General features: G+C 46.4%; 1 protein-coding gene across 1 annotated transcript in view; it reads right to left on the bottom strand.

Annotated features, from left to right (window-relative positions):
• The window catches only part of LOC149311545 (kielin/chordin-like protein), a 99,701-nt gene that overhangs the window by 42,498 nt on the left and 44,092 nt on the right, over positions 1 to 13,111 (bottom strand). Inside the window, exons 17-22 of the mRNA XM_089526584.1 lie at positions 12,711 to 12,810; positions 10,407 to 10,492; positions 3,302 to 3,395; positions 2,457 to 2,609; positions 1,422 to 1,528; positions 315 to 408 (exon numbers count right to left, since the gene is read on the bottom strand). Coding sequence (XP_089382710.1) covers positions 315 to 408; positions 1,422 to 1,528; positions 2,457 to 2,609; positions 3,302 to 3,395; positions 10,407 to 10,492; positions 12,711 to 12,810 — 634 coding nt within the window. The remainder of the gene's footprint in view (positions 1 to 314; positions 409 to 1,421; positions 1,529 to 2,456; positions 2,610 to 3,301; positions 3,396 to 10,406; positions 10,493 to 12,710; positions 12,811 to 13,111) is intronic.

Here is a 13,111-nt window from a genome sequence, read left to right as displayed (position 1 = left end):
CACCTGGGATACCTCTATTTAACTCCACAGCTCTCCAAGGTGCTGAACCTCACTTACAAAACAGCTTCAGCATCTTGATGGCTCCTGAATGATTAAACTGTAAAAACTGTAGTGGATCCAAGATCCCACTGATATGGAAGCTACCAAGATGGTTGCGGAGGAAAAGTTGAAAGGACTCTTCATGAGTTATTCATTTGTCTCAGTGCTGAGGGCTTAAGTGGGATGTGAACTGTTCTCATAGATAAATGAAGAGCACATGTGACTCTCTTTTGCACATTTTCTTGGGTGCAGAATTTGGGAAACTAGTGACTCACCTGGGCATTTGGGACAACAGGATCCTGGCTTCTTCTGTGGATGAGGACAGGACACTGGTGGACAAATTGTAGGGGTGCAGCTCACTGTGCCATCCTGCAGCAAAAGTAGGAAGTGTGAGCAGTCCCGCAACCCTAAATAGTTGTCTGTGTTTATGAAAGGATGTCATATTGAGGATGGACCAAGCTTGTTTTCTGCTGCTCCAGAGAGTAGGGCATGGAGCAATGGATGTAAGTGGCAGGAAAAGGGGTTCCTCCTCAACATTAAGAGAAACTTCATCATGGTAAGAGAGCTGTTCAACAGTGGAAGGTGCTGCCTTGAAGAATGGTGGAGTCTCCTTCTTTGGAGGTTTATAACCAGAGGGTGGATGGCCATCTGCCAAAGGGAGGGCTTGGATTGTGTCTTCCCAATGGTAGAAGGGAGCTCGACCGGAGGGCCCCAAGGGGTCTATTTCAACTCTATGACTCTTAATCCATAGATTTGCCCAGCAGTAAATCTTATATGTCTCATCAGGGCTTGGAAAAGTGAGTATTTCAGACCACAGTGGTACACATAAAAAGAACCTTGGGATTATTGTTGATCATAAATTGAACATAAGCCAGCAGCGTGATGCTGCAGCAAAGAAGGAAATGCTATTTTAGAACCATAGTTTCCAAAGGCCCAGATGGCAGGACCAGGTTGAATGGTTTTAAAGTTACAGGGGAGCAAATTTCTATTGACTATTAGGCCGAATGTCTTGATCGTAAGAGTGATCTGACAATGGCACGAATGACCTAGAGAGGTGTTGGGGTCTCCTTCTGTGGACATCTTCAAAAAGAGGCTGGACAGCTACCTGCTGGGGAAAGTTCTAGCATGAGTACCTGCATTGACCAGGGGTTGGATTCATTGGCCTCTGGGGCCCCATCCAACCTTAGGATTCTATTATTCAACTCACAGTATCCCCAGCCAGACTGAGGGATTGTGGGAGTTGTAATCCAAAACACTCCCTTTCCAAGGTCCTAGGTTTTGTTCCCTCTCTCCCTCCCTCCTTCCCCCCATCTTCCATTCCCTCTCTCCCTCCCTCTCTTTCTTTATTTTCTTTAAACATCCATTTTTAAGAATCTCCTCACCGTGCATCGGCAGCTCTGGCAAAGATTATCTGGGTCAAGAAACTCTTGCCCATTGTTGTAAAGCCGCTGGTTGTAGGAACATTGCTGGCACTGTGGGCAGCAGGCGCCTGAGAAGAGGAAGAGAAATAAGAGGAAGGGATTGTCTGCACTGACAAAATAAAGCAGCTTCAAACCAAGCTGTGAAGACAATGTACAACGTAAAAACAGGTGGAAATAGAAATGAAGCCACACTCCAGGGCTAATGTCCGAAACAAAAAGAAGCTTCAATGCCCTGCCTTAACATGGAACATGTGCACTATTGTAGAGGCATATAAACAGCCCAGCACCAGTATGGGACTGTGGGAAACCAATAATGCAATGGATGTCAAACAGGGCAGGTCTCCAATAATGCAATGGATGTGATGCAAACAAGACAATCCAATGGGGGGCATGGGGTGAACAGGGGCGAAGAGGGCATGTATGGGGGGCCCTCCATGACTGCATTTTGTCAATGTGTCTCTGGGCACACCAGTGCACCAATGCACTGTACAAGCTGGAGCATGTCCAAAGGAAGGCAACAAAAATAGTGAAGAATCTGGAAACAATGAACCTCTAAGAGGAGCCACTTAGGGAGGTGGAGATGTTTAGCCTGGAGAAGAGAAGGTTAAAATGTGATATAATAACCCTGTTTAAGTATTTGAAGGGGTGTCATATTGAGGATGGAGCAAGCTTGTTTTCTGCTGCTCCAGAGAATAGGACATGCAACAATGGATTCAAACTAGAGGAAAAATGATTCCAGCTCAAGGCAGCATCTTCCACTTCCACATTAGGAAGAACTTCCTGGCAGCGAGAGATGTTTGACAGTGGAAGATGCTCCCTCAGATAGTGGTGGAGTCTTTGGAGGTCTTTAAGCAGAGGCTGGAAGGCCATCTGTCACAGTGATTGCTTTGATTGTGAGTTCCTGCATGGCAGAATAAGGCTGGATTGGATGGCCCTTCTTGGGGTCTCTTCCAACTCTATGATTCTATGAAGTTGGTGAATAAGTGATGCTTTTACCTTGTAGTTGGGCTGGATGTTGGCAAGGAACCGGGGGGCACTGGACAGCACTGCAGACCGCCTCCCCTTGTAGACAGACGCAGATACTGCAAGGGTCTCCCTCTGGCTCCCACTCAGTGCCATCTTCAAACTCCACACTGTCCAAAACACAGACTGACCAGGTGCAGAGAGAGAAGCCAGAAATGCATTAAGGCGTGCTTTTATCTCGCTACAGCAAAGGAGGACAATGGTCAGAGGTCAAGAAGCTGCATTGACCTCTAAGGAGACCTGGGAGGGCAGAGTGACCAGATGTCATAACTGCAGAGGAGGACCAGGCACCACAGAATGTATGACATCGAAGACAAATGGAGGGAATGACCAAAGAAAAGCTAAAAACACTCATATAAATGTAAAGTCATGCTTCTGAGTCCTGATCAAAATGGAGGATAAACACTACTTTTACTCATTTTACCAACCTATGGACGGATGGAGGGCTGAGTCAACCTGGAGTCCTTGGATCGCACTCACAATGTTGTGATAGCAGGACCAGCATTTAACCACAGTGCCACCAGGGCTTCAGGTAGCATGGGACCCTGGCGGTGTGGTGTAGTGGCTTAAACATTGGACTACAACTCTGGAGACCAGGGTTTGAATCCCTGTTCAGACATGGAACCCACTAGGTGACCTTGGGCAAATCCTACTCTCTCAGCCTCAGAGGAAGGCAAGGGCAAAGCCTTTGAAGAAGTCTTGGCAAGAAAACCCCATGATAGGGTTCCCTTAAGGTCAGAAACGACCTGAAGGCACACAACAACAAAGACCGTACAGAACTCCCCTTTCTCTATAAATGACCTGGGTTCAAGAGTCACCTTTGCAGAATGGGCAGCAGCGCCCTGGCTCTTGGACCGGCTGGGAGCATGGCACTGGAGGACACAACCCTTCATGGCACCGGATGTTCCCATCCTGAGTAAGAGGCAGAGAAGGAAGTCAACAGAGGGATGTCTTAAAATACTATGTGATGTAACAAAAAATTATGGTATTAATAAAGTGTGTGTATGTGGAGGGGGTGGTTTTAAGTTTTCATGAGCTGCCCTGAACAGATTTTCTAAATAAATACGTCAAGCTGGTGGGGCAATGTTGGGCTGGCCAGATGTTCTTCAACTGCAACTCCTTGATTTCCTTGCAACAGCTGTGCTGACTAAAGAGTTTATCACATGAAGGAAATGGGAGTTCATCCCATGAATATGCTGGACAAATCCTGTAATTACGTGAAACAATTTCACATTGCATTTATACAAAAACCGCCATTAAAGTGGTCACAAAGAAGCATTAATGTGCATCTTTTGACTTTCGGGATTTCAGCGACAATGCATTACCAATATAACTTTATTTGAGCAATTGCATTTGTGCAATTACTCACCATTTTCGCTTTATTTGCAGCATAGTTTAAATGCACTTTAATCTCTCTTTAATCTTGAAATTAGCCCCCGTGTGATAAACTCCTAAGAATTAATGGGAACTGCAGCACAGCCCCAGAAAGATCCAGAACCCCAGAAGTAAATGCATAAATAGGAAGACTTTTATTGTGCCTTAATCTTTTAACAGTTAATTATGGTGATATGACAGCCCTATTTAAGTATTCGAAGGGGCTATCACATTGAGGATGGAGCAAGCTTGTTTTCTGCTGCTCCAGAGAATAGGACACAATGGATGCAAGCTATAGAAAAAGAGAGTCCACCTAAATGTTAGGAGGAACTTCCTGACCCTAAGAGCTGTTCGATAGTGGAACACACTTCCTTGGAGTATAGTGGAGTCTTCTTCTTTGAAGGTCTTTAAGCAGAGGCTGGATGGCCATCTTTCGGGAGTGCTTTGAGTGTGAGTTCCTGCATGGCAGAATGGGATAGGACTGGATGGCCCTTGGGGTCTCTTCCAGCTCTATGATTCTGAGAATGAAACTGGAGCGTGTCCAAAGGAGGGCGACTAAAATGGTGAAGGGTCTGGAAACCATGAAGCCCTATGAGGAATTACACTGGTACCCCGGGTTACGAAATTAATTCGTTCCGCTATTCCTTTCGTAAGCCGAAAATTTCGTAACCCGAAGCGCTTTTCCCATTGAAAATAACTAATGCGTTCCATGACCTCAGACTGAACCTGCAAGTCAAAACAAAGTCACAATAGAGGCCTATTAAGCTAAGTACCCTACAATACAATGTAATACAAAGTTGCCTGAGGCACTAAAGAGCTTAACAATGACTGGCAGGTCCATTCTAAACTTTCTAAGGATCTTAACAATGACTGGCAGGTCCATTCTAAACTTTCTAATGATCTTAACAATGACTGACAGGTCCATTCTAAACTTTCTAATGATCTTAACAATGACTGACAGGTCCATTCTAAACTTTCTAAAGGATAAAGAAAAAAAGTTTTTTTCTCTCTTTGATGGTTCTGGCATCTCAGAGTCAGGCAGGAGGAGGAGGATGAGCTCTCAAATCATCACACCCATGACCAAAGCACCCCAAATCTAAAAAAGCAACCCCATGGTCACACTCTCTGGCCCAAACTTGCAAAAGTCCCACCCCACACTTTGAAAACATCACAGCCATGACCAAACCACCCCAGAACCCAAACTCAAAGGCCAGAACCCCCAAATCTGAAAATGCCACCCCAAAGTCACACTCTCTGGCCCACATCAAATCAAGGCCAAACTTGCAAAAATCGATGCCCACACTTTGAAAACATCACAGCCATGACCAAACCACCCCAGAACCCAAACTCAAAGGCCAGAAAACCCAAATCTGAACATGCCACCCCATGGTCACACTCTCTGGCCCACATCAAATCAAGGCCAAACATGCAAACCTCACATCCCACACTCTCAAATCATCACACCCATGACCATACAGTACAAAAGTGTTTTTCTTATCTTTGCTGGTCTTGGCATCTGGTCCTGGCATCTCGGAGTGAGGCAGGAGGAGGAGGAGGAGGAGAGGGGCAGCCCAAAAAGCCAAATTTAAACCAATTCAAGCAATTTAACCACTTCAGCCAATTCAAGCAATTTCACCACTTCAGCCAATTTAGCCAATTCAAGCAATTTAACCAATTCAGCCAATTTAGCCAATTCAAGCAATTTAACCAATTCAGCCAATTTAGCCAATGCCACCAATTTAACAAAGTTAACCATTTTTTTAAAAAGAATTTGGTGTTTTTTTTAAGGGTCACCTTTTTTTTAAGGGTCACCTTTTGCCTTCTTGGAAGACGGTTCTCCCGCTCTAGGGAAGAACTGGTCCAAGGATGTCTGCTTTTGCCGGCCCTTAAGCAGGTTCTTAAAATGGCTAAGGCAGACATTATCAAAATGGGCAATGGCATGGCTGGTGAGCACCTGCTCAGGGTGGTGCTTCTCCACAAAGGAAGCCACATTGTGGAATTGCCGCAAAATGTCTTTAATTTCTGCCGTTGGCAGAGATGCCCCCGCAGCCTCCTCCTCCTGGCCCCTGTCGAAATGGAGCACGTCTTCATCCACGGCCGAGTGTTGCATCGCCGCCAAGGCCTTCAGGTCCTCTGTTGTCAGGTCCTCGTTGTGCTCCTCGATGAGTTCCTCCACGTCCTCGTTGTCCACGTCGAGTCCCAGGGACCTCGCGATGGAGACGATCTCGTGCACCTCTTCCTCTTCACCTGGCTCAGCACCCTCGGACTGTGACCCTTCCAAGGAAGAAGCATCAGGCCACAGCTTCCTCCACGCAGCAATCAGGTTGCGCCTGGTGATCGCCTGCCAGGCCAAGTCCACCATCTTTAAGCACACCACAATGTCAAAATGCTGCTTCCAGAACTCACGAAGGGTCAGCTGTGTGCTCTCGGTCACATCGAAGCAACGCTTAAAGAGGTGCTTGGTGTACAGCTTCTTGAAGTTGGCGATCACCTGCTGGTCCATGGGTTGCAAGAGGGAGGTCGTGTTGGGTGGCAGAAACTGGACCTTGATGAAGGAGAACTCCGCGAGGATGTCCTTCTCCAGGCCATGCGGGTGCGCAGGAGCATTGTCCAAGAGGAGGAGGCACTTCAGGGGCAAATCTTCTTCCTCCAGGTACCGCTTCACTGTCGGGGCGAAGACACTGTTGATCCACTCGACGAAAAGGAGGCGTGTCACCCATGCGCGGCCATTGGAGCGCCACATCACTGGCAACCTGTCCTTCTGGATGTTGTGTGCCTTGAACGCCCTGGGATTCTCGGAGTGGTACACCAACAGGGGCTTGACCTTACAGTCCCCGCTGGCATTGGCACACAACGCAAGTGTGAAGCGGTCCTTCATTGGCTTGTGGCCTGGCTGTCTCCTCTCCTCCTGGGTGATGTAGGTGCGGCGAGGCATCTTCTTCCAGAAGAGGCCCGTCTCGTCGCAGTTGAAGACTTGCTGCGGGACGTAGCCTTCCTCCTCCACCATGGCCTTGAACGCGACGACGAATGCTTCAGCGGCCTGGTGGTCTGCGCTGGACGCCTCGCCGTGACGGACGACAGAGTGGATCCCGGTCCTCCTCTTGAACCTGTCGAACCAGCCACGTGATGCTTTGAAGTCCGGGGTGGCTGGCTCCTCCTGCGAAGAAGTTCCTTCGCCTGCCTCCTTGCTGGCCAGGTCTTCGTAGATGGCGGTGGCCTTCTCGCAGATGACCGAGGTGGTCACAGTGTCCCCGACTCGCTCCTTTTCCTTGATCCAGAGGAGAAGCAGGCGCTCCATCTCCTCATGCTTCGGTGTCCTCTGCTTGGCGATGGTCGTCACGCCTTTCGCTGGAGCCACAACAGCTCTGATGGCCTCCTTCTGCTTGAGGACAGTGCCAATCGTCGATGGGTTGCGTCCATACTCCTTGGCAATGTCCACCAAGCGCACGCCCCTCTCGTGCTTGGCAATGATGTCCTTCTTGTCCTCCAAGGACAAGGGAGCCCTCTTCTTCTTCTCACCGCTTGGCTTGGGAGCCATACTGTAGCTCAAGCCTAAAAAGGACAAAAGGAACAGGCACTGAGCAAAAGCCACAATTGGAAACCACCCCCACCCCCATGGTCACACTCTCTGGCCCAAACTTGCAAAAGTCCCACCCCACACTCTCAAATCATCACAGCCATGGCCAAAGCACACAAGAACACAAGCCCATAGGCCAGAAACCCAAAATCTGAAAATGCAACCCTATGGTGAGAGTCTCTGGCCACATGTGACCATAGCCAAAGTGTTAAAAGTCTCACACCACACTTTGAAAACAGCACAGCCATGAAGAAATCAAAGCAGCAAATGAAGCCCATCATCCACACATGAGAGCATGTTACCCAAACAGCAAAAACCCCCCAAAAAAGCAACCCAGCAGCTCTAACCCATCATCCACACATCAGAGCATGTTACCCAAACAGCAAAAAACCCCCAAAAAAGCAACCCAGCAGCTCTAACCCATCATCCACACATCAGAGCATGTTACCCAAACAGCAAAAAAACCCCAAAAAAGCAACCCAGCAGCTCTAACCCATCATCCACACATCAGAGCATGCCACACTAACAGCAAAAACCCCCCAAAAAAGCAACCCAGCAGCTCTAACCCATCATCCACACATCAGAGCATGTTACCCAAACAGCAAAAAACCCCCAAAAAAGCAACCCAGCAGCTCTAACCCATCATCCACACATGAGAGCATGTTACCCAAACAGCAAAACCCCCCCAAAAAAGCAACCCAGCAGCTCTAACCCATCATCCACACATGAGAGCATGTTACCCAAACAGCAAAAACCCCCCAAAAAAGCAACCCAGCAGCTCTAACCCATCATCCACACATGAGAGCATGTTACCCAAACAGCAAAAAACCCCCAAAAAAGCAACCCAGCAGCTCTAACCCATCATCCACACATCAGAGCATGTTACCCAAACAGCAAAAAACCCCCCAAAAAAGCAACCCAGCAGCTCTAACCCATCATCCACACATCAGAGCATGTTACCCAAACAGCAAAAAACCCCCAAAAATGCAACCCAGCAGCTCTAACCCATCATCCACACATGAGAGCATGTTACCCAAACAGCAAAAACCCCCCAAAAAAGCAACCCAGCAGCTCTAACCCATCATCCACACATCAGAGCATGTTACCCAAACAGCAAAAAACCCCCAAAAATGCAACCCAGCAGCTCTAACCCATCATCCACACATCAGAGCATGTTACCCAAACAGCAAAAACCCCCCAAAAAAGCAACCCAGCAGCTCTAACCCATCATCCACACATCAGAGCATGTTACCCAAACAGCAAAAAACCCCCAAAAATGCAACCCAGCAGCTCTAACCCATCATCCACACATCAGAGCATGTTACCCAAACAGCAAAACCCCCCCAAAAAAGCAACCCAGCAGCTCTAACCCATCATCCACACATCAGAGCATGTTACCCAAACAGCAAAAAACCCCCAAAAATGCAACCCAGCAGCTCTAACCCATCATCCACACATCAGAGCATGTTACCCAAACAGCAAAAAACCCCCAAAAAAGCAACCCAGCAGCTCTAACCCATCATCCACACATCAGAGCATGTTACCCAAACAGCAAAAAAACCCCAAAAATGCAACCCAGCAGCTCTAGCCCATCATCCACAAATCTGAACATGCCAGTAGTGTAGCAAAACCCACAATCCACACTTTGAAAACACCAAAAAAATAAAAATAAAAAAAATAAAAATTAAAAAAAAATTAAAAAAATTTAAAAAAAAAAAACAGCACCCCAGCACCCCAGAGCAAAAGCATGGTCACACTGTCTCAGCCCACCCCACCCCACAAGAAGAAGGTAAAAATCCATCAACCTACCTGTAGAGAAATTCCTGATGGCCGGTCTTGATCCGAAGATACACCTGGCAAAGGCAGCAAAAGTCCAAAGCCAGGCAAAGTCCGAACCGCAAGTGAACCCAAGAGTCAGAGCTCAAAATATCAACTCTTCCTCACACAGTCCACAGGGCCAGACAAAGGAGCAGATCGATGGAAGCCGGCTTTTGTACCTCAAGCCAGGCCACCCCCCCCAATTTCGTTAGCCAATACAGTTGATCAGCTTGATTTCGCAAGCCAATCACTGCTGCTAACGAAATTCAAAATTCGCGCCCAAGCTAACCCCTAACCCAGCCCCCTGGGTTAGCCGTTAGCCCTTTAAATCCCTGGAAAGCCTATCGCTGCAGTTTGCATCTTTTGAATTTCGCGCCGAAAAGGATTGCGTAACCCGAAGAATCTTTCGTAACCCGGGACAGCTTTTTACAAGCCGCTTTTTTCGTATCCCGAATATTTCGTAACCCGGTCCTTTCGTATCCCGGGGTACCAGTGTACTTAGGGAGCTGGGGATGTTTAGTCTGGAGAAGAGAAGGTTAGGAGGTGCTATGATAGTCCTGTTTAAGTATCTGAAGGGGTGTCATATTGAGGAGGGAGCAAGCTTGTTTTCTGCTGTTCCAGAGATCAGGACCTGGTGCAACAGACCCAGTGGGGTGTAGTGATTTGAGCACTGGACTACGATACTGGATATCAAAGTTTGATTTCCAGATGGAGCTAAAAGAACACCAAACCACTGAGTGACTTTGGGCAAGTCCCTCTCTCGCAGCCTTAGAGGACAGCTATGGCAAATTTGCTCTGAAGAAACTTGCCAAGAAAACCCTGTGATAGGTTTGCTTTAGGGTTGCCATAAGTTTAAAAAAATGGCTTGGAGGTACACAACAACAAGAGCCGTTTGGCAGTGGAAGGGATGGCCTCAGAAGATACAGGCCTTTTGTAATTGGAGGTCTTTTTAAAATATATTGGGCGGCGATCTCTCGGGAGTGATTTAGCGGTGGGTTTCAGCAAGGCAGGGGGGTTACTAGATAGTCTTTTCAGTCCCTCCCAACTCTATGAGAGCAATGGGAGAAAAGGCAGGGCAGATTTAATTTGACCAGTGACATTGTCCGACTGTCAAAGTACAGGTGCATCCACTGACCACTGGCCACTCTACTCACTGCACATGCGCACTGCAGACAGGGCTTCTCCCCAGAAGGTGTGAAAGTCTCTCCGTTGGGATGCAGGTGGCCTTCAAACTCACATACTGGCAGAAAAGGAAGAGAGAAACAGACCATCAGCAATGGGACATTTAAGTATCTTCTTCCTTCTCTTTTGATGCCAAACCAATTTTGTAACAAGGACATACAGTATTCTCATCGAGGTCAGTTTCTCTGTTCCTCTCCTTCTCTCTCCTTCTTTCCATCCCCCTCTCTTTCTCTCTCTCAAAGTTCAGAGAATATTTCCTTATTACTATATTCAGGTTGAGTGTCCCTTAATCAAAATTCTGGGACCAGAAATATTTTGGATTTTGGTTTATTATTATCATAATGGATTTTGGATCTCCTCTACGTACTGTAATTCTTTTGGATTTTGGATCTCATCTATGTAATGAGATCCCTTGGAGATGGGGCCCAACTCCAAAAACCCTATGAAATGTATGGCATCTCCATAAGCTGACAGGCAATTTGAAGGCACGCAAACACACACACACACACACACACACACACACACAAATACCCCAAAGACCAAGGGCTTTCTCTCCTCCTGAAGGATCAGGGGCACACCCTGCCTCCATATCTGTCACCAGACTTCAAGCAGACTTTGTGGGATGGCTTCCTCAAGGATAACTTGATCGCAGCAATTTGTGCCCCGGTCATTTCCTCATTTATATTACTGTGATGTACTCTAGATGGGGCTGCCCTTGAAGACTGACATGGAGGGTGCAGTCAGTCCAATTCATGGCAGCTAGACCCCAGTGGTAGGAAAACCACAGAGAAGCCACATGGCAATGGTTTTGAGTGAACTGACCAGCTGCCAAGTCTCTTGTGGTCTGAATTCAAGGCTCTAGAGATGACATTTAAGGTCCTAAACTCAGCCTAGAGACATATGATACTTAAAGAAGCGGTTCTCTTGTATATGTGTGTATGTGTGTACAACTGTGTGTTTGTGTGTGTATACACTATACCTGTGGATACAGCATACACTATAACTGTCCTGATTTGGCAAGGACAATTCTGATCAACCCTTTGTTGTCTTACTTTTTTCACCTGCTTTTAAAATGTCCCATCTTCTCATTCCTCTTCCCAATTTCCTGCTTTGCCCTCAGCTTACTTCAATGGCTGCAAACCAAGTTGAAAGTGTGAAAGTGATTTGCTCTCCATTAACTCAGTGAGGCATCAGGGAAGAGTAGTGAGCAGAGTGCTTGCCTTCCCAGTAGGTACAGGCAAAAGCAAACTGCTTGCAACCACTCCGAGTGTATGTATGTTTCTTCATTAATAACTCTTGCCATCTTGATGACATCTTTATATTGCTTGGCCCCAGACATCCTGGTTTTCATCTGTGAATGGAGGGTATGCAAACATAGAGACGCACACACTCACACACACACCTCTCCCATCTGGAGCTGTTCTTCGTCTGTGTCTCACGACTGAGAGCAATGCACTAAGTGTTGATACAGGAAAGGCCTTCTCCTCCAATTCATCCCCAATTTTTAAAAGAAGATGGGTCTGTTTGTAATATCAGAGGCAGAGGTTCATCATAGGAGAGGAAGCAGGATCATGAGAATAAGCACTAGCAAACATTACTCTACTTAAACACAGCAGCGAGATTAACAATAGCAAAAAGACGGAAATTACAAGACACTCCGCAGATTGAAGATAGGATACAAAAAGATAGTGATACAAGAGAAACAGATAGACTAATTTTTATGGTCAACAGCAGATCAATGCAGAAAGTTGAAAGAGAGTGGTCTCCAGTTATGGAAAACTGTGAAGAAAGGTGGGGAATAAACAAGAATCTTTTTAAAAACTAACAAAAGAAAAAAGGAAGAAAGCATATAATTCTAAAAACAAACAAACAAACAAAGAGAGAAATAATAGACATCGAGAAACAGAAGGTTTCATCAAAAGTTGAGGTAGCAAATACTGAACTACCTAACGAAAAGATTGATGACTTAACATTAAGGTAAAAGTGGTGAGTTATGATGGAGCGAAGGGAGAGCATAAAGCACATGCTATATTATAATTTGCAGTAATAAGTAATGAGGTTATGAGTATTAGTTGAAATTTTATTTTTTGAGGGGAAATATAGGCTTAGGGGAGAAGGTCTGCATGGAAGAAAGAACAATATGGAAGTTAAAGAAGAGAATATATCGACGTAGTAACAACGATGGAAAGGTATGTGATGTAAGCCGCTGTAGTCATTTTATTATATGGAAATTTAAAAAGGAAAAAGGGAAAAAAGCAGAAGCAGGATCAACGTACCTTTGCAGGTTGGGCAGCACTGCCCTGAGCGTTTGCCAGGATGGGTGCAGGGAACAGGAGGGCAGTTGGCAGCCAGGTTTTCACATGAGACTTCTCCTGCCTGAGAAACAAAGCAGAAAATTACAGAGTTGTTTCAAAGCAGATCATCCAACCGCACAATAATTCCCCCACATTTCTCCTTTTAAAAGCAAAATGGACACCAGGTCTGCTGTGCTCCTTGCTTCCCCTTGAGATCGGTGGCAGGAATCAGTAGCTCTCATCTACCAGATTCATCCATTTATTCATTTACAACAGGGATTTATAGACTTTATCATTGACTTAGATGAATTAACAGAGGGCATACTTATCAAATTTGCAGATGACAACAAATTAGGAGGAGGAGCTAATACTCCAGAGGACAG

The sequence above is a fragment of the Sceloporus occidentalis genome, unplaced genomic scaffold (assembly GCF_023333645.1).
Source record: "Sceloporus occidentalis isolate IW3139 unplaced genomic scaffold, rSceOcc1.0.p SCAF_5, whole genome shotgun sequence".
Classification (NCBI taxonomy): Eukaryota; Metazoa; Chordata; class Lepidosauria; order Squamata; family Phrynosomatidae; genus Sceloporus; species Sceloporus occidentalis.
The sequence above is the reverse complement of the archived record's forward strand: the minus strand, read 5'-3'. Positions and strand labels throughout refer to the sequence as shown.